The sequence below is a fragment of the Lytechinus variegatus genome, chromosome 11 (assembly GCF_018143015.1).
Source record: "Lytechinus variegatus isolate NC3 chromosome 11, Lvar_3.0, whole genome shotgun sequence".
In the NCBI taxonomy this organism is placed as follows: domain Eukaryota; kingdom Metazoa; phylum Echinodermata; class Echinoidea; order Temnopleuroida; family Toxopneustidae; genus Lytechinus; species Lytechinus variegatus.
In genome coordinates, this window is record NC_054750.1 from 20,940,193 (window position 1) to 20,963,781 (window position 23,589).

Sequence of the window (23,589 nt, forward strand, 5' to 3'; positions counted from 1 at the left end):
CTTATTTCATTAGTTATTCCATAAAGTTTTGTTTTTAAAAATAAAGCGAACATAACGAATGCATAAATGAAAAAAGCGATGCCAAACTTTTCTGCAGGAAGGGAGTGAGAAACCAATTTGTAATTCCGCCGGTTTAAGTGATCTGCCTCACAGAAGCTTTAAAGCAGCGAGAAACCATGTCCAGCGCGGCAAACTGCTCCTCTCTTTTTCTGCTCAAATAGTCGGCAGCGAGAACGAAACTCTCATTCTTGCAAAATATACGAATCAGTAGTGAGGTGGGCTATAAATCATCTCCACATCCGGCTTAAGTGGTATCAAGGAGCCGTATCCCGCCTTTCTTTCGGCCGTTAGTTATATTTGGTGATTTTCCATTCTTTTATGCTCAGGTCGAGGTATTTATTAACAATTATACCCCTGTATATTGCGGAGAATCATACCCTGACATCGCTTCTCGATCGTTTAAAAAGAGGTGATTGCATCAGTGAGTGCAAGGTACGGGGAAAATACGGCGTGTTGATTGCAGCGAAACTCGATTGATCACATCAAGCCTTTGCGGTCAACGGATATTAAGTTGTTGATTGTTAAAGCAAGCCGGTGAGTATATTATCTCCGGTAGATATGAACGTGTTGACGACGTCAATACACTTCAAAAATAGAGGTGTTACTTTTGAACTACACTATTAGCCCTCCGGTGTTTGTAAATGACAACACCAATCATTTTACACCAGTGTATACCTACATGGCGATAGTGCAACTCCTCTTGGTGTTATTGTAACTCGTTATGTTTATCATTTTAACACTATTTGATTTTATGTTAAAACTCATTTGTGTATTTTAACATCTTAGGGTGTGATACAGAGCACTCACTGGTCTTGCTCTAAAAACCATTTTACATTGTATGTTTACACTTCAAATCTCTCAAACACTTGTACTCACATTTTGTAACACTTCGTGGGGAATGTTCCCTTGGGGTGGAAAACATTATTTGAATCTGATTAACGTGGTGCTAGTAATCTGTATGAGGGCTAAATATAGAGCAAGGATTAGGCAAAAATGAGCCCAAAAGTTGGTCGAACCAGCATTCCATTGATAATGCGCATAATCCCTTCATGTACTCACTTATTCATCACTTCCAAAAAAACCCGCCCTTTTCATGATTAGGGTGTCTCCAGTTTACATTCTATTCTTTCAATTAAAGCATGCTTTGGATGATTCATGAAGCATGAGTATTTTATCAAACGAGGAAAGAGGCGAGCGTCACCCAAATATTGTTATAACGCGTCATATTAACTTTATTTGGGAGGCATCCGCCCACCTACAATCATATTCAATGATAAGCATATTTATTATTAGAAGTATTATTATTTTTATCAAATCCCTGTAAAAACTGCGGTGTTAAAACTGACACCTATGTACACCGGTTAACACCACAGTTTTTGCTGTGTTGTAACCGTTGTTGCTGCTGTAATCGGTATCGTTATATGTTATTGGTGTTCGAATTAATATAAACATGTAAAATAATGTTTAGTATCATTAGGCTATCATCATCATCATCCTCATCATCATCAGTCGTGTAATATAAAAAAATCTCGTTTTTTTTTAATTCACTTTAGTTATATTTGCGCTATACTCGATCACGATGTGATAGCCGCATAGAATTGGAAGTTCATAACTCGAAACTAATGTCCAAGGGCGGCGACCACTGTGCAGGCCAGGAAGACACACCCCTTTTCCTCTTGGATTTCGACCCCCCCCCCCACACACACACACCCCCCAAAATGCTTAATTTTATTTTACCTCCGTATATTTTCAACTGCCGCACAAGAGCAAAGTTTCTTGCTCGGACGCTACGCTCGTATTAAAACATGGAATTGAAAAAATACCCTTGGACAATGATATTTCAACCTCTCACTGCAAATAAAAAGTCGTCGTCATATTTGCAAATTGTATATTTTCATATTTAAAAAATGCACATTTTTCTTTCCTTAATTTTTTTAAATAGAAATTCGTCGCGAGGTCAACACGCTACTATTGTACCCCCACCCCCTATTTTAAAGAAAAAGTATCAGGGATGACGTCACAAATTCCCAATCCAGGTTACGAGAAACTGACGTCCCTGCACATTTGCTTTATAATACTTGTTTAAAGAAGATTCGGCACATGGCCGACCACTTGCAACGACGTCACTCCTTGCGTAGACATTGTTATTATTCTGCCATCAATTAAGTTCTTAGGTTCTTGCAAAAATAACTTTTCCCTTTAGGATAAGGATAATGTAGATTATCCGGAGGGTGATGAAGAACGATCCAGGCGCCATGTTTATGTTGTAGACAACCAACATGCCTAATCGCGCTGAATGTCTGGGGCGGTTTTCTGAAAACGTTCTTATCTTAATTTTGTTCTTATCTACGTCACTTTCTTAAATTGGTATTCTGAAAACGTTCTTATCTTTTTCTTATCTTTTGTTCTTATCTTTGTTCTTATCTTGCTCTCCACCCCCAATGCTGAGCGCGTAAATTTACCACTCGCGCATATATTAAAAGTGCGCTAAAAAGATAAGAACAAAATCAAGATAAGTGGTATTCTGAAAACGTTCTTATCTTTTTTCTTTCTTATCTTTCACAGTATTTAAGATAATATTTAAGATAGCTAGAGGGTTATCACATCTCACGATGTCTGCGTTTTTTTCTTGCTCAAAATCGATGGCCACTAGTAGTAATAAGTACCCACAAGTATTACTCCCACCATTTCTTTCATTCACCCTTTATTTTGCCCGTCTATTTTTTCTATCCCTTTTTCTTTTTTCTTCCTTTCTATTTGTCTGTCTTTCTTCCTTTCTATCTACATGTCTTTCTTCTTTTATTTCATTCTTCATTTATATCTTTTCTTTTGTTCTGTTTAAATCTTTTAATTTTTTTCTTTTGCTTTGTTTCATTTATACTTCATCTTTCTTCCATTTTTATTTTCCCTTTTCGTTTTATCCCTTTCTTATTTCTTTTAGCTACTGAGTATTTATTTCTTATTTTCCCCCTTTTCTCTTCATTTTCTTTCTTCCTTCACTTTTTTTGTCATCTTTCTATTTTTCTTCCTTATTTTTTCGTCCATTCTTTCGTTTTTATATATGCTTTTCCTTTTTGTTTCTTTCTTCCTTCACTTTTTTGTAATCTTTTTATTTTTCTTCCTTATTTTTTCTTCAATTCTTTCGTTTTTATATATGCTTTTCCTTTTTTTAATCATTCATTTTATTTTCCCCCTTTTGCTTCCTTCCCTTTAATAATTCTTAATTTTTCTTTCTAAATTTATTTTATTTCTGCTTTCTGAAATTTTTGTGTCTTTTTTACTTTCTTTTTTTTTCTTTATTTCGTCGCTCATTCTTTTTTCGTTCATTCTTTATTTACCCTTTTTCTTTACTTTGTTTCTTCTCTCTGTCTTTCTTCTCTTAACTCTTTATTTTTCCTTTTCGTTTTTTTTCTCTTTTTTTCTTTCTTTCTTTCTTTCTTTCTTTCTTTCTTTGAATTTACCTTTCTTTCCTTTATCTTTTTGTAGTCTTCATGTTTGCGTTAATTTTCCTTTCATTTTTTCTCTCTCAATTTTATTTCTTTGTTTCATTTCCCTTTTTTCTCTTCCTTCACTTTTTACATTTTATTCCCTTTTTCTCCTTCTTTTTTTCTTTCTAACTTTCTTTTATTCGTTTTTAGACTATTTTCTTTTTCGGTTCCATGTTACTTTTTTTAATCTTTTTAGTTTGACCTTTTTCTTTTGTGTGTGTGTGTTCCTTTTAGTTTCTTTCTTTTCTTTTTCTTTTTGTTCCTTCACTTTATCATTGATGATTGTTTTATTTCTTTCATCCTGTTCCTTCTTTTATTTATTCTATTTTTCGTTCTTTTTTATTTTTAAGTCCTTTTTGCTTGCTTTCTTTCGTTTACTCTTTATTTTTCATTATTTTCTGCTTTGTTCCTTTCATCTTTTTTCTGCTTCATTCTGACCCTTTTCTGTCTTCTTACTTTAATATTTACTTACTTTCTTTCTTCATTTTTTAATTCTTTATTCGTACCTGCTTTATTTACGTTTTTCTTTATTTTGTGCACGTGGACGTCTCGAAATAATAAAATCAGTCATTGCGTATAAAATGCCTATTTCGCGCAATGCGCCAGAAACAGTGTACGCGCAGCGCCCATGATATTCTCTTCACATAAGGTACGCTTCTATTGGTTAAACTGCCAATATAAACGCGCATTTTGATTGGTAATATCCTATAAATGGGCGTGTTGAAGATAAGAAGAAGGCAGTCCTTACAAAGATAAGAACGCGTTAAGAAGATTTTCAGAATACCGATTTGCAATGATTTTAGCGTCTTCTTATCTCAGTGAGATAAGATAAAAGATAAGAACAAAGATAAGAACGTTTTCAGAATACCACCCCTGGGTTTTTTTCTTACCCGAACAACAAACTTGAAACTATATACCATTAGGGGATCATTGTTACATCCTAGGAGAGCTGTTTTTAAGAGCACTTACCGACTGTATTGATGTACGTAAGTGGGTAAATTACCAGTTCGTCTACTCTATTTGGTCTCAACTCACATGATCTAATGCTCATTCATTTACAACCAGTTCGTCCACTAAACATTAAAATTTTGGTCTATTCAGTCCATTTGTCATTTTGCTAATTTCCAGGAAGGTTATACCAATTCCATCAACTATCCACTTAATCTGATACCACTTGTTGTAAATCATGTATATGGCTAGACGAACTGTTTTTTTTAAACATTATTGTCATTTGATAATGAAAGTAAACTGATTACTAGACGAAGTGGAAGTTAGACCAAATTGGCGTTGTTTTTGTTTCAAAACTGTTTTTATTGATAAAGCACATGTACACAATCAATAAGTGAGGATGAGCCTAAGTGGGCCGTCGGACTACGTGCAGTGTAGACAAGGTCTGGGTCGTGTGGTCCAGTGGTTAGAGCATTGGACTCATAATCGCAAGGTTGTGAGTTCGAATCCCAACTCTGCCATTGTCTCCACTTTGATAAAAAGGCCCGAGAGTGATGTATGTCGTCTATAACGTCAGCCACTGTGACTGATTAACCTGGATGTAAAAGGTTTCATAGGTAATTGGTACTATACCAGCTTGGCGTTTACCAGCAAAATGCTGTCCTGCCGAGTTCATACGGGAGTTACAAAAAACAGAAACAGAAACAGAGCGGCAATGAAATCAACTGATAGTATCCCGAATGGGTTTTCCCCATGTGGGCTACGTGGTATTCGAGTAGCAAAGAAGTAGATCAACTTCTTGTGGACAAAATGAATACAAACAATATCGATTTGTATTTAATCATGATATCGATACAGTATCGACTCGCATGTTCTCATGCTATGTAGGGGAAAGGTTATTACATTATATCTGATGGGGAAGCATATATTATTTGCGTCGGTTGGAGCATCTAGGTAGGATAATTGATCGTTATCGGTTTTGACGAATAACTGGCGACATTGAGCGAACGATTGGAATAAAATCGAAATCAAATCCATCTAAGTGCACTAGTATAACGAAATGTGATTCATAACGTTTATCATATTTTAAAGGAAAGGATTCTACATTTACATATTTTTCTCTTGGTGGTTTTAATTAATTCAGATACTGGGCAGAAGACAGTCATAGCGGTAATTGTATTTTGAACGCTTCTGTAGACCTTGCAGAACATCGAGCATTCATGTCCTTGAACAAATGAGAGGGATGAGGGAGAGAATGAAAGGAAAAGAGAGTGGGATAAGAGAGAGTAGTGGAAAGAGAGGGGACGGACGGGGAAGAGGTGAAGAGCAAACTATATTCAATTCAATTCTTTTATTTCATTTCCATTCAGAACATAATTACAATTACATGTTTGTAATGTTGCCATGTATGGGTTTCGACTCATGGTGAATTTCTCAACCATTTTGTATTGAATGGACAACATTTTTTCATTCATTAAAGTACATAATGATTCAAAATATGTAATGGCTAAAGAAATACTTACAATCGATTGCTGGAATTCACACTTGAGAAAATAACTTTCAAGATTAATGGCTTACTATTTGATTACCAGCAATCGATTGCTGCCAAGTTCACCATTACTAACACTCTTTGCATTCTGGACGGCTTGATGCCTGCTTTATTTTTACCTTTGGTGATATTGCAATCTATTAAATTAATACATAACAAAATTTAACATTACAACACAGGTAAAGTCAATCGAACCGTTTACAGGTATTGTAATGTAGGAAAAAACAGTTTGTCTAATTTATTTTCAATATACGAAGGAGCCTTTAAATACTTTTTGCTGTCAATATCTTGCAAGTACATGCTCAGTGGTATTTATTTTAAATCATTTTAGTATATAACTGTCTCTGTATCCATTTTTCTCAAAGGCATTGTACTAGCCTTGATTCTCACCACATGTTTGCTTAATTTCGTTAATTGTAATCCAACAAGAAATGCTCTTTAATACCTGTATTGAATTTAATCGATCTGTTACCCGCAATTTTACACTGCATGTATTCCGATTTTTACTATTCTTTTTAATTTATGTTTGGTTCTTTGACCAAGGTTTGTCGAGAAATTTTTATAGAATTATTTAGACAGGTTTCATTTCTTTATTCACTTTTGTGATTACAACAATTCTGGTTCTACTTTCTGTTAACGTAAAGGTGGCCAGATGCTCGCAGGTTATGACTTCATTGACCTCCCGTATGATTTGCTATCATTGTCATCATCATCACCACCACCATCATCATCATCATCATCATCACCACCACCATCATCATCATCATCATCATCACCACCACCATCATCATCACCATTATCACCGTCATCATACTGTTACGGCACAGAAAATTTACATACAAACCAGTTATCATATCTTCGATCTTAAAATCTTGGTAATATCATTTTTTCTTCACGAGTAATGACATAGACATTTTTTCTATTTTCAATACAAACAATGCATCATGTAATAAATATTACTCAACTGAAGATTTTACTTCTAAATTTAGAGACACAGAACACAAATTCAGTTTGCTTCACGTTAATGCCCGAAGTTTGAACAAAAACTTTGAATCATTGGAATCATTACTCTTTACTCTAAATAATTTCAAATTCTCCATTATTGGTGTCACGGAAACATGGCTTCATAATAATTCACCTAACATATTCAACTTGCAAAACTATAATCTTATTAGGCGAGATCGTGAAGATCAAAGAGGAGGTGGTGTAGCATTTTACATCAATGAACATTTGCAGTTTAAAATAAGAAAAGAAATATCATTAAAACAAAGTGAAACTTTATTCTTAGAAATCATGAAGCCGAAAGGCAAAAATATAATTATTGGGTTAGTTTACAGACCCCCTCATGGCAATGCAAATTTATTTTGCGAAGAGCTTGAAACATGCCTTCATACCATAACAAAAGAAGATAAACAAATATATTTAATGGGTGATTTTAACATTGACCTGTTATCCCAAAATAATGAAAACGATTTATTCCTACACACTATGCATTCATTTGGTTATTATCCCCACATAGATCAACCGACCAGAATTGATAGCCATTCATCAACACTTATCGACAACATATTTTCAAACATACTAAACAGAGATACTTCCAGCGGATTAATAATATCTGATATAGCTGATCATTTACCGGTTTTTTTATTATGTGATAATGATATTTCAAAAGAAAATTCACCTAAATCTACAATGTATAGTAAAGAAACACCAATCAATATTGAATCGTTTAAAAGTGATCTTGCAATTGAGGAATGGTTAGATGTATTTAATGAGTCAAATTCAGATATTGCTTACACAAATTTTAACAAAAAATTGCAGAAATATTACGATAAAAATTTTCCTCTATCACCTATCAAAAAAAGAAAAGCAAAAATGCCATGGATCACTAAAGCTATTCTACGATCCATACACACCCGAAATAAACTATACAAGACATTTTTAAAGAACCCTTCTATTCAAAACAAAAATAAATATAAAACTTATAGAAATAGACTAACCAATATAATTCGGGCTTCTCGCAAATTGTTTTATTCCCAGAAACTTAACAAAGTTAAATCAAACATGAAAGCCACATGGGAGATAATCAATGATTTGATTGGCAAGAAACCCAAAGTATTACCTAAAGACAATTTCACAGTTCATGCTGCTGAAATAAATTTAGATGATGTAGCTGATACCTTTAATTCCTTTTTCGTTAACATAGGACCCTCTTTGGCTAACAACCTTGCCAGACCAAACCAAAGTTTTGCAAAATTTCTTCCCACACCCATCAATTCTTCCCTATTCTTTAACCCCACAAATGTTCAGGAAATAATTGAAATAACTAAAAATCTCAAATCCAGCAAATCACAGGGATATGATAGAATTAGTACTTTCCTTCTTAAGCAGATCATACATTATATTGTCTCTCCATTGTGTCATATTTTTAATCTGTCGATCAGCACCGGTAAATGTCCAGATTCCCTAAAAATTGCAAAGGTAAATCCTGTTTTAAAAAAAGACAATCCACACGAAATAACAAATTATAGGCCTATTTCTATTCTCCCCAGCATATCCAAAATATTAGAGAAGATTATTTACAAAAGACTTTATAAGTTCCTAGATACTTTTCAGTTTCTAAATTCAAACCAATATGGATTCAGGAAAGGGCATTCAACTGATCAGGCTTTAATACAAATATACGATAAAATTACAAATGCAATGACAAATAAAGAACACATAATAGGAGTATTCATGGACCTAAGCAAAGCATTCGACACTCTTGACCACCAGATTTTACTTAAAAAACTTGAAAATTATGGAATTCGGGGAATCGCACTATCATGGTTTGAGAGTTATTTGTCTGATAGGAAACAATATGTCACTCACAACAATATTTCTTCTAACTTTCAGTCAATAAAATGCGGAGTTCCACAAGGATCGATCCTTGGCCCCTTACTTTTCCTTATATATATTAATGATTTGACTACTGTAACGCCTTTATTATCATTTGTATTATTTGCCGATGACACAAACATTTTTTGTTCAAACACTAGTTTAGAAACTTTAGTAGATACATTTAATCGTGAATTACCTAAACTATCTTTATGGTTTAAATGTAATAGGCTCTCACTTAATATAGACAAAACAAACTTTATGTATTTTACGCATACAAGTTCACATATTACTGAGTTTCCATACGACATAAGCATAGATAATATTCCACTCAAAAGGAAAAAAGAAACAAAGTTTTTAGGTGTCACAATAGATGAACATTTAAATTGGAATGAACATATACGTTGTATAACTACTAACATCTCCAGAAACGTAGGTGTACTTTACAAAATGAAAAACATAATTCCTCATACTACACTCGTTCTACTATACAATTCATTAATATTGCCGTATATATCGTACTGCAATATAGTTTGGGCAACGTGTGCAAAAACTAAAATTAATATAATATACTTATTACAGAAAAAAGCAATTCGAATTTGTACTAATTCGCAATATTTATCACACACAAATCCATTATTCCATAAACTAAAGACTCTAACTATTTTTGACATAAACTCATTTCAAAGCTTACTGCTTATGTTCAAATACGTAAATAACATGCTCCCACCTTCATTTCACAATTTTTATACTATGAACACATCTATCCATTCATACCCTACGCGGAACTCTTCTAATTTCCATTTAATCAACCCCAAATTGCTTATTGCGCAGAGATCCATAAGACACCATGGTCCTGATTTGTGGAACTCTCTACCTGAATCTATAAAAAGATCCACGTCTCTTTACTCATTTAAGGCAAACGTTAAATCTATGTTGATATCAGAATATTTGAAATAAAATTTCTGTGTCGATGTGTCATTAAAGCATCATCACCATCATCCTCTCCATCGCCTTCATCTTCACCATTTCACCATCATCTTCATCCTTATCATCTCCATCTTCATTGCTCAAATTACATTACTGCTGTTTTTCATGAAATGAACTGTTTATCGATTCTGCTGTATTAATGTATTATATTAATCAATGAGTTCTAACCTGGGGTTGTCATTTTTTCAAGCAATCTGCTTATGATGACAATCCTTCTCCTGCAAATTGTAAATGTTAACAAATTTGGTATGAGATCAGTTTTGTTTGTAATGATAATTTTAGTACATTTAGTTATGATTCATGCCAAAAGAAGTTCTCAATATACTATGTTTGTTATGTTATGGAAAATGTATTATATACGAATGATGTAATTGCAGAAGTAAACAATAAAATCAAATCAAAAATAATACAAAGTAATAAAAAACAATACAAATCAAATACAATTTTACAGAAGGGCATTCTTACTTCGTAAAAACAACAACAGTATAATATAGAGCATAAATGGAAATGAGGGAGCTCCACTAAAAACTGCCAATATATAAAAACTACTATATATGGATGCGCGGGAGAAAAGAAGTCTTGAAAATGTGAAAGGCCGGCCCAGAAAATCATGAAAATAAGAATTATCTAGAAAGAATGTTATCGTGTATATTAAAATTTGATTAAGGCAGATAATACGAGAAAATGTAAAAAAAATTAATAATAATGTGAGAAAATAAAATCAAATATGCATGGACATGAGACAGGGGGGGAGAAGGCTGGAGAATTGGGAAGGAGGAGAAAGAGAGAGAGAGAGAGAGAGAGATAGACAGAGGGGGAGAGAGAGAATGGGAAACGGAGAATATAGCGGGAAAGAGAGTGGGGTAATAAAGACACAAAATGCGTTATGGTGGAAAGTGGGTTAAGGGATTCTTTTTTCCACACTATAACACTTTGGAGACCGGTTTGAGCTAGCCATAACCTTTTACATTGACGAGGTGGTCAGTATATTTTATCATGAACAGTCTTGCCGATGATAATTATGGTCTGGGTCTGCTGGCCTGGGGGTACTGCGATGGGTTATATAACTAAGATCATGAATTGTTGAGTACTGCATTGCGATGAACAGCTTTAGGGGTGTAGGAGGGAATGGTATATTGTAAAGATCAAGTCCACGCCCTGCAGGGTCCTTTAAAAAAAAGAGATCGAATAAAAAAAAGAGTAAAATGAAACAGAATAATCATTGAAAATATCATAATTTGTAAGAAATCATATAGAAGAATATAATCATCACGTTAAGTACCGATACGGGCATCATGTCTTTTTGATTTCTTATGTTCATATTCACAAAATAGCTATTCTTCAATTTGTTCTTCCATTTTGAATTCAAAGCTTAAAATATTATATCTATTGTAATTATTAAACTATATCAGAATGAACTGTATTAATTTGTGAAACTTTACTTGAATGAAATGAAATGAAATATTTGAATGTTATTGAGCGAATGAAGTGTTTTTTAATGCTTATAGATTCTATTTTATAATGCACTATTGAATGGAGAGAAAATGATTTGTACAAATGTGAAGGCATTTATGATTAGATAAGAATAATATATATATATATATATATATATATATCTATATTCACGTAGATAACCAGTTAAAAGCAGAGATTCCGATTTCATTACTGAATGTTTCCGAATCGCAGTCATTTATTTTATGACAGTCACATCGGTAAATCTGACTCCTAACTGATCAAATATATTACGTTATTACCAATAACAGACCATCAATCGGTTTGAAGTCGGTTTTCGTTGGTGTGACTGCACATGTAGCATCAGTTTGTACAAACGTAAAATAAAATGCATGATGTCAGAACGCACTGTCATCAGTCACGTGATTCTAGAAATCATGCATGACATGTTTAATCGAAACACTACTGAGACTCGTAAGTACTTGATCTACCACCATAATCCAGAGAGGAAGCCACTTCAGTCACAAATGTCACCATCACTCTCGAAATAACTGGAAAAACAAATCGTTCACTTTACATTACAGATATACACTGAAGAACGTTTGCATTCGCCATTATTAATATCAATCACATCAACATAGAGTTTTAAATCCCTACCAGGAACAAGATGTCAGATTGTGTAACCGTTTCTATGTAAAATGCATGGATATACGATTTTTCTAAGTTGTATTGTCAAGTTAATTGGGTTCTTTTCGTTTAAAGGACAAGAAACCTGACTTTTTGATATGATACTTTTTATTTTTAATGTTAAATCTATCAGGTGCCCCTAAAGCTGTCTTTTTTAAATTACAGTAGATTGCATGTGCTCTAAAGAAACTAGGGTCACAATCTATGTTGTGAGAGGGTTACACCTTCGGGTGTTAACACTATATGGAGTTCGAATATAACACCGAAGGGGGTCGACATAACAAAGAGAACAGTAAGTGTCACATCAACACCAAAAAAGGGGTGTTGAAACTAACACCAAGAAATAAACACTGGTGTAAAATTAAAGGTGTGACCCTCCCACAACACCCACTGTTGTAAAGTTAGCACCACCGTTTTCAAAATATGGTCTGATAAATACATTTCATAGTTATGCGAATGTGACTATTTTCCCCTGAGGACGTATATCCCGCAGAAGAAAAAAAAACAGTCACATTCATGTCATTTCGAGTATACCATCCAACCACACACACTTTCATCTGTACAAGTTTTGTAAGTAGATTTCGATTTTTGAATAAAAATGTTTTCTGATGAAATCAATACATTTAATAATAGATTAGCTTGAGCCTTGAGATGCAACGACAGAATACTTAAACTGAATTGCGAAGCGCATTCTACAAGTCATTCCCACCCAACTATTTTATTTACACGATAGGAGCGAGATCATTTCACTCAACCGTTGTAAAGGCATAAAGCATGACCTGGTTTCATTTATATTTTAAGAGGTTTCTTTTTTTGTGGTTCATAAGGGCGCTAGAATCCGGTTTCAAAGGAAACTAAAGTATTATTATTGGTTCTTTGATGCGAAATGGCCTTCCCTTTACATGCTTGAGCAGAATATGTAAATTTTGAGAGCGAATTTGTAGATATTTGAAAGGCGTTCCCATTTTCCACATGGACGAGTGTGCGAATCTCGTGAAGAGTTTTTTTTTTTAGAAAGCAATATGAATGGATTTATCGCCTTTTAGAACCAGCCACTTGCTTTTAGTAGGAGAAGGGTTCTTGTACAAGTTATATTTATTTTCATCATAATGCATTTGTTTTTGTACACGCACCTACGACACTGAAATCAGATTGGAAGCATGGGTGATACTGATGAATATCGGCGTTGTCATGGCAACACAATTACTTTCTGCCTTTCAAAATCGCACCAAAAACCAAGGAAAATTTTTCCATATTGCAGATATGGCAATGTTATTTGACGATACGCAGTAATGCACTATGCGCATAAAAGCGAGACGTGATGTACGGTGTACTCTTAAATTAGTCAGGGAGTAGCCCTTTCGAAAAAGCACTTACTGTTTTGTGAAATGAACTGTAATATTTATTATATTGTTAAAGAATGCAAGATATGGTAGTCTCTGCGCAGTGAAAATGCGTGTTAAGCCGATGCCTGCATTTGATCAGTAGACAACCCTGGACACAAATTAAGTTATGGCAGGATTTCTATACAGAAAACATGCGTGCAAGGTTACAGGGCGCTCGTCCCCCTTTTCACACAGCAAAAACCTGTGGTGTTAACCGGTGTACATAGAGGACCACACCAGTTATTTGGCACCGGTGTTAAATTGGTGGTGCTAGTTTTACACCTATAGGTATTATTACAACACCTTTTGTTGTTACTGGTGTTGTGTTTAATCTCTAGGGTGTAATTTTAACACCTCAGGGTGTGGTCCTCTATTAACACCAATTGGTGTCAGTTTTAACACCGCAGTTTTTACAGTGCACCTCTGATACTTTTTATTATTTCAAACCTTAATTATAAACATTGCAGAAACGATATTCTTGTCTTTAGAAGACGTAATATTTCAGACGGCTCCTACTTCATTCATATTAATGTGTAGCCTTCGATTAAAACAGAAGATTTAAACCTTGTCAACGTGATGTAAATTTAAGCAAAGTTGGAGAGTGTTTACATAGCTGTAGACTGGGATGTTCAGCCCACATTGTAAACAGGTGATTGATCTGTTTGAACATGAACAGCCTGTTGTTTGTATTTTGGGTTTATCATTTCATATCGCTAACCATGGTAATTTTTTAATAAGCGAGCAGGTATGATAGCTGTATAGTAGTGTTGTATTCTGAAACGATCAACACTGTAAAAACTGTGGTGTTAAAACTGACACCAATTGGTGTTAATAGAGGACCACACCCTGAGGTGTTAAAATAGCACCCTAGAGATTGAACATAACACCAAAGAGTGTAAATGTAACAACCATAGGTGTTGTGATAACATCTATAGGTGTAAAACCCCGTGTAAAACTGACATCACCAATTTAACACCGGTGAAAATAACTTGTGTGGTCCTCTATTTACACCGGTTAACACCACAGTTTTTGCTGTGAACCTTGTTGATCAAGTATCCATGATATAGGCACACCTAACGATGATCCTCATAATGACGCGTCAATTATGATGATAATTGTGATGATGTTCATGGTGATGATTATGACGTTGATGATGGTAATGGTGATGATATGATGAGGTTAGTTATGATTGTGATGATGCTGAAAAATTTAATTACAATTTTGATGTTCGAAGACGAGTGTAATTCATGTTTAAGTTTCGAGCATGAAACTGCTTACATTATGAGATAATGCTTAGAGAGCAGAACATATGAAACTAAAAAGAAACTGTTCGGTGGATTTGTGCCCGAATGAATTCATAAAGTGCCTAATTAACTTTCTAGAATTAGCACGGACGACGCCAATGTATTTTAATTGCCGAGCAAGATGACTTAAAGCTAACGTCATTTTTATAAAAGTAAATAAATAAATTATTACAGGGGTTTATAAAGAGTTAGACGACTCAGGTCGTTCTTTAAATAAAAAATATTTTTCTTTCCTCTTTCCTTATTTTCTTCCTCGTTTTCTTTCTCTTCATCTCATCTCTCTCTCTCTCTCTCTCTCTCTCTGATTTTTTTTACTACTCAAAAAATCATAAGGGGCAGTCGACCTCTGTAGCACCATCCATGTGTCAAAATTATACACATCTTTACGGTCAGCCCCTCCAATTCTCATGGGCTGTATTATGATAATATACTTTGTCACCACATCAGTTATTGTAGCAATACATAAATATTCATATTACATTTGAAAATACAGAGAAATGCATCAATGCTGAAGAGATTGATACTGAATTTTAAAATTTGCCCCGGTAATTGCGGCATAAATGTTCACGTCTTTCTTTATATCCATCGACTTACAGACGTGACAGAAGGCATTTAAGCCCCGAACACCTTGCCCAAGACGTTCATCTCTGGCTGCATGTGATCCCTGAAGCGTCGCATCCATCCCCAGCTAAGACGATGGTCACCATGGAAACGAGAAGTCTTACAAAATCCACGTGTGGGCGCCATGAGCAATGACCTCATCTTCGCGCTTTGTGGATGATGAAACTCCGAATGAATCTCCGTTCGGACTGTATTCGCTCTTCATAGGATTGACTGCGGTGATCCCGAATAATTAGCCTTTGGATATTCCGTATTCAACCTCCATTGGCTTTCCCGCCATTCTTCTGAATAACATCAAATTTAATCCAACGAACTGTCGGATCCAACTCCAATTTAATGAGTATGTGTCCGAGTGGCATTCACTGATGAAAAAGTATATCAGAGTGGTAATATCGTTGGCTATATCGTATAGCTTAATTTCAGGTTAATTAGACGTCGCTATTTACCACACAGGAGCTGCAATTAAAGTCGTCTAGCGTCCAGTGCCACACATTTGGGGATCAAGGAAAGTTGAAGTGAGTGTGCATTACTCAACACGCTTACAAACAGGTCTTACATATATCACATAATACTATTCAACATAGTACATCCATCGTAATGGAGATGTAAGTATTAAGCATTTTCTTCCTTTTCAGGCAATGTCTAGAAGATAACATTTAACTAATACCCCACGATTTGGTAGAATATATTTCAATTCTATTTACACCGTTTGAAAATAAATGTTTACTCCCAAATTTTTACAATGCGACATAGTCATAATAATAATAAATGTCGCATTGTAAATATATATTCATAAGTTTCATGGTGAAGAATACATGCAATTCGCTGATTAAGTCCTTTCAATTCATTTCGTATCCCCATTTTGACCTCATTTACAGCAAAGACACATAATTCCGCCAACGAAACGGAAACAGCAGGGCACCACAATCACGATCTGTACTGCATCAAGTTATCATTACATAGGTGAACGCGCCATTGATTGTGGACGGGAGAAAAAGCGCGCGAAGAAGAAATGTAGGAACAGACGACATCGTCGCAGTGTGTGATTTTCTTCGGATGTCGACGGAACGATAAAAACTCGTCACCATGTTGAACATGGGCGCTGTGAAGGGGTTCGACGTCTTCCTCGACGACCCCTTGGAAGTCTACCATTCTGGGGAAACCCTTCGAGGTCACGTGATGCTCACTTTAACCAAGGACCTTGCCATGAAAGGTAAAATGATCTTATATCTTTAATGTTACAGTCCTTTGAATTTTCATCCTAAATAATCAGCTTGTAGTACACTTAATATTTTGTTAAATTTTGTTTTTGATGTTTTCTACTATTACTGCTACTACTACTACTACTACTACTACTATACTACTACAATACTACTACTACTACTACTACTACTACTACTACTACTACTACTTCTACTACTACTACTACTAATAATAATAATAATTGTCATAATAATAATACTATTAACAATGCTATTACTGCTACTCGTGCAAATGCTATTCTTACAGACTCTCATTCTTAATGTTCTTCTATGAGCACTTCTGTAATTATAAAGATAATGCTAACGACCGCGTGTTTGCCATTTGAAATAGTTATTGCTTGCTTCGATTGAGTATGTTACAAACATCAGAAACAATACATCCTGTTTCATATCCTAATATTTAAATCCAAATGTGTTGGGTATTTTCTTTTATCTGCAATGATCACTTAAAAGCCGATTATTACCCTGAACAACATTTACAGATACCATAGTCTCCACTGACGTCACACGTTTTACTTTTTACCCTACCTATTTGAATGTTAAGTTAAATGTTAATATTGGAGCATGTGAGACCGGACTGATTAAATGTGTTTTGAACAAGACCAAATATTACACAATAATGAGCAGCGTAGGCGACAGACAGGATTATTTATTGCTGTACAGACCATTAAAAATCTAACTATTGCTATATATATATATATATATACACGAAGCTGAATACGTACATCAAGTCTCTCCATTTCAAAGAATTACATGTTTGAAAGGCTGAAGAGAAAGTTTCATTGTGTTAAATATAAGTACACTATCCTGTCGCTACACACAAACCGTCTGAATATTTAAGGGACTGCTTCATAATTTGATATTGATTATTGATGAACACTGCGATTTTGAAAACAGTCATGTACTGTAATATCGAGTAATGTCAGTGCACAATGGCAAAGCATCTGAATGTACGAACCCCTTTTCTACTGTTATACATTTATACCTCAAAAGTTATGTTTGTTGTTTTCCACGAAGCTTTTCGTTCGACTCATCTAAATGCGGGTTTTATTGGCACACCTGGGCCCCGTCTTACAAAGAGTTACGATTGATGCAATCAATCTCAAGTATATGGAAGTCCATCAATGTCATATTTTTTTCTTTAGGAAATTTGCTCAATATAAAGACAAAGACAAGCAAACTGAATTTTCAAGAAAACAGCGAATGTATGAATATTCATCAATTATAAAAAAAATATTTTGAACAACCATATATTCAAGACGTTGACGTTGCTGGCTTTCCATAGTTACGATTGATCGGATCAATCGTAAGTCTTTGTAAGACGGGGCACACTACACACTTTTCACTTAAGTCCTCCATTAATGCATTTTATAGAGGCTCAACCCACGATGCCATTAAGCTACAGTCCCGCCAATGAAACGGACTCCAAACCGACCAATGGGAATAACGTATTAGTTTGATCGGCCGGGATTTGGTTTCGTCGTTTGTGTGAATGTAACATGACAGTCAGGAGAGCGAGCCGTCGGGATCCTCATAAGTCTGTATATACCGTTAATTGATTCATTTATCATGGCTGGCTGATGTGGATTACCCATGGGGAATAGTTTAATCAGCAAAATGCGCGATATCTTCTTTACTAAGAACCCCTTTAGTTTCGGGGAAAACCGTCGATAGTATATCCATTGTACATGAAGGTAGTAAAACCGGGTGTTCTGATAAAATACCATTATAGTCTTATATTGATAATAATAATAATGATAACAATGAAAATAATTTATTTATTCTTTAATTTATCCATAATAATGGTATCGATGGTGTTGTTTTATAGAGCTGACACTACGTCTGAACCGCTCATAGCACTATCCCAGCAACAATTCCTTTGTATAATCATAGACAAACTAGAAATGAAAACAATTTCTGCAAATAGACCTTTAGTAGGACTTAGCAGTAGATTTTAAAAGTTAGTAGTAGTAGAAGTAGTAGTAGTAGTAGTAGTAGTAGTAGTAGTAGTAGTAGTAGTAGTAGTAGTAGTAGTAGTAGTAGTAGTAGTAGTAGTAGGCCTAGTAGTAGTATAGTAGTATTGTTTAAATTATAATGAATCGCAATCTAACTTCTTATTACTGACTAAACTTTATAAGAAGTTCAATTACGATAAATTATCATATCAATAACAATGCAGTATAAAAATACAAATCGATGTTTTGAGTTAATAAAGTTGAATCTATAACTTTAATGTCACTTTTTATCAAGTGTACTCACTACTTTAGTTATGTATTAATGTTACATTATGATTTATCGTAATTAAACAACATTTTGCTGATTGAACTACTCCTGCTAACACTACTGACACTGCTACTACGACTACAACAATTACTACTACTACTAATACTACTACTACTATTACTACTACAACTACTACTACTAATACTACTGCTACTACTACCACTACTACTACTTCTACTACCATGACTACTAATATAACTACTACTACCACCACCACCACTACTACCACTAGTACTTCTACTACTACTACTACTTCTTCTTCTACTACTGCTACTACCACTATTACTACTGCAACTACTACTACTGCCACTGTTACTACAACTACTACAACAACAACAACTACTACTACTACTACTACTGCTAATAATCTACCATTACTACTTATATTAATGTTGCGGTAGTAATGATTATCATTCGCGCTTCCAGCGCCAGCATCGTTACCACCACATTCATCACAAATATCTAGTATGTAGTCCAGAAAATTGAAAGTCAGAAAAGGAGAAAAATCCGTAATTCGCAATACTCCATACTTAGTTCATGAACATTAACGTGTCTAAAAATATATTTTGATGTGTTTTATGTCATAGAATATTAATACTACAGCAATATGGATACTCTGTTTCTTGCAAAAAAAAACTCCCACTTCAGCGGATATAACATATCGTTTCATAGACTACGCCCAAATGTTACACGTTGGACTACACGTGGTCGACCGACAGGGTTATGAAAATTGATTATTATCCTGAAATATTATAGAAACTTTTTAAAGAGATTTTTTCTTCCTCGATGTTGTTTTTATCTTTAATAGATGAAATTTTGGTAAAAGAAGTTGATGTTTCATTGGCCCCGGTCCCAAAAGTCATTAGCTTACTGCAAGAGTTTCATACACACCAATTCAAGTTGTCGAAAATGATCATGACGATACTTAACATAATTATATGCAAAGATATTCAAAAGATTTGTTAACCCAAGTTTTATTTTTTGATATTGCCCTAAAATTCTAATTACAATGATACCACTTAAAGCATGTTTATAACCAGTGAGTATGGCGCTGGTAACTTCCCAGTACAGTATAAAACATATGGCGATTATTATAATATAGGCTTACACAAAATAAACAAAAACCCTTTTAATATTTCTGTATTTTACTGGTATAAGAAACGGAACATCTGTTTAAATTCAGTACAAATAACCGTCGAATTGGTTCAGAACAATATTCGATTAAATAATTTTAAGAAGATAGATAGATAGATAAATGGATGGATGGATGGATGGATGGATAGATAGATAAATGCATTTATAAACAAAATTCAATTCGCAGCCAACGGCTGAATTACATGAATCAATGTGCATATACAAACAGAGAGTAAACAAAATTATATGTCAATGTATATGCAGGGAAGGAGGGTTCAGAGAGAATTGTATGTGAAAGAAGTAGAAATATGAGAAAGAAGAATGGGAGGAGATTAGAAGTAGACTTACGTTATATATATATACATTTCAACATAACGAACATATTTAACATAAAATAATTGAGCAATACTGAAAGAATACGTGTAATTACTTTGTTGCTTTGGAAGAGTGGATTGTATAAACTTAAATTCGTCCACTTACAAAATGAGTCTCATCTCTCATTTCGAAATGAATAGACATGAGATATGTGCAGGAAATTGCTGATGGTTTTGTTAATAGCCAGTCCCATGTTTGAACTTCCTCACTCTTTACCCAAAACCATGGAAATGATATGTTCTCCTATAAATGCTCCACACGCTAGAGCCGACGCAACAATCATAGAAACATATTAGTTTTCAAGTTTTACTGAGCTTGAATAGCGGTTGCGTGCGGAAGAAGCAAATAAGGCTGATTTTTTTTTCATCACCTACATTTGAAGAGGTTGAAACGAATCAACTCATGTTACAGATCTTCATGTTAAACAGAATTACTATGATAAAGATCACCATATTCCTTAAGTGACTCGCAACCATGACATTTTCTAAACTCGGTATCCGTCTATTAACGATGTACCCACAATGCACTCCGCCAAAGAAGCACAAGGACATTCCTAACAATGGTTTCTCTGTATATTGCAGGTGCAATGCTACAGTTGCCCCGGTGAAACCGACACAAGAATGACCAAAGATATCACGTTATTACCAATTACATACCATGGGTCCGTTGAGTCAGTTTCTTTGGTGAGACTGTTACTGATACTTATACTGTTACTGATACTACTACTACCACTGCTGCTACGATTATCAGTACTACAACTACCACTATTACTATACTTCTAGTGCGAATACTTCTATTACTACTACTGTACTACTACTACTGCTGCTGCTGCTGCTGCTGCTGATACTACTATTTCTACTACTACTACTACTACTGCTGCTGCTGCTGCTGCTGCTGCTACTGCTACTGCTGCTTCTACTGCTGCGGCTTCTGCTACTACTACTACTATTATTACTGATACTACCACCAATTATATTATGTTTCAATACTCCCTCTTCTTCATAAACCTCAGACCCTGTTCCAGTTGTTGTTGTAGGCGTCGTCTTTTTTTGTTTTTATTGTTGTTCTTCTTCTTCTTGTTCTTCTTCTTCGTCTTCTTCTTCTCTCCATTGTTGTCATGGTTGTTCTTCTGTTCTTTTTCCCCGCTCGTCCTCCTCAGTTTCCCCCGACTTTATTTTCTCATATTTTTCATTTCCTGGATATTCGCTGTACATAATTGCATTCATCGCAAATTAATTGTGTTTAGCTTTCTTTTGAACTATGATGCTAACGTCTTCACATTATGTCGCCAGTGGCAATACAATGTGTTCTTTTAATATCAAGCATATTATATAACATGGAATTGGAAATGGTCATTGGTCACGAAATAATGAATCATGAAATCTGCATGATAATGTATTCCATCCATGCCCTTGTCAGTCACCACACATGGCAAAGACTCGATATTATTCTAAACAAGGGTTAACCAGATGTAATCGCAGGATAAAGTGGTAAATATATTCCAGACAGGGAATCAGACCATATCCGATAAACATCTTATTACCGATACCGACTATTTTTGAACAAACAAAAATAAATTAGGAATAACAAATATGCCGCTTTCTCATCTTTCCTCGTTGAATTACAGTTGGTTTCGTCAACGACATAAATAAACGAATTTCGTCATCGTATTTTGCCTGAAGATTTTTAAGATATCATGTTAACAATTTTCTCGGCTCTTGTAAAATGGCGCGAGTTGAAAAAAAAATGTTGTTTGCCATTATTTTCACTCTCTCTCTCTCTGAGCCCGGTCCCTGAGCTTAAGTACATGCGTAGGTGATGTTATGGGCTTACGTAGCTGAAGCTCTTTGTTGATATTATTGTATCTTTAAATTGGGATACATGGATGTATGATATTTCAAACTTTATATTCCCTATCTCAGTCGCACCAGAGGCCCTTAACTCTCCCATGAGATGTGGCGGGAAGATAGGATGTTACTATACTGTAATTTTATTCCGTTTTGCGTCAAGTTTAAAGCTCTGGAGCCTAAACATAGCTTTGCTATTCAATTTTGTAATGATTAGGATATACTTTTCAAACTACGAAGCTTAGCTATTCATAGTGCCTGAGGCAGTCGTGCATTTTCAACAATAGAGATGTAAAACATTTTTTACGAAGCTCTTCTCTCGAAACAACGTCAATATTGAGTTTTATTTTGCGTGTTTCAGAATAGAGTGGTAGACGATAGCAACATTATAACCGATGAAAGAGATGTTGATGACTTAATCCTCGAATTAATAAGGATCGCATTTTCTGCATTATCATTTCTTTAATTTCATCATAGCTCGGAATAAATAGAAATTAGGCCTATACAAATTACATGCAAATTAATACATTTACCGAGTGCGCGGCATGATATCTTATGCAACAGTAGGGGAAGGCGGGGTAAGTTGAGCATAGGGGCAAGTTGAGCCACCAGCCCCAGGCCAATAATGAATGAGTCAGACAGTGTGGTGGTGTCATGTATTGATGACCCATAGCATAACCCCTAACCCCACCACATTGTTTCCAACTTTGAAACAAAAAGTATTTTTTTAGAGGGAAAAATATGAATTTCAGCCAAAAAAGTAAAAAAGAGTGTGAAATAGATAAGTGCTTTATAAACACACACGTCTTTAAATATAATAAAGACATGATAACAATATTATTAGTCCAGGTATGGATCTTCATTCTTGTCATAGTCTTTTATATGATGGATGCATAATAAATGTGTGGATACAAAATTATCGCACTAAGTTCGGACTGGGGTAAGTTGAGCCAAACAGCATGGGGCAAGTTGAGCCATGGTAATTCCTATGGTAATGTATCTTAAAAAACAAACAAACCATAAAAATAGATTGAAATGCAGGCTGAAAGGAGCAAATTTACATGACTGCTCTTTTCCTTTTACAGGATGTTAGTATTTATAGAGAATTAGCAAGTGAAAAGACTTTAAACAAAAAATTGACATGCTGGTTCTCCCCCCATACATTTTGTACATAGTTTTTGTGGCTCAACTTACCCCAGAAGGTGGCTCAAACTTACCCCATATATGGGGCAAGTTGAGCCATTTGACATCGTTTTTTTCAAAGGTCACGATGACTTTCAGTGTTGGGGTAGAAAGTTATATATAGGTGGAAAATATTTCAGAAGAA

At 34.8% G+C, this 23,589-nt stretch overlaps 1 protein-coding gene across 1 annotated transcript in view; it reads left to right on the top strand.

Annotated features, from left to right (window-relative positions):
* Positions 1–232: 232 nt before the first annotated feature.
* Positions 233–23,589, top strand: part of LOC121424326 (arrestin domain-containing protein 4-like) — a 46,581-nt gene continuing 23,224 nt past the window's right edge. The window contains exons 1-3 of the mRNA XM_041619965.1: positions 233–594; positions 15,337–15,966; positions 16,240–16,574. Coding sequence (XP_041475899.1) covers positions 16,448–16,574 — 127 coding nt within the window. The 5' untranslated portion in view covers positions 233–594; positions 15,337–15,966; positions 16,240–16,447. The remainder of the gene's footprint in view (positions 595–15,336; positions 15,967–16,239; positions 16,575–23,589) is intronic.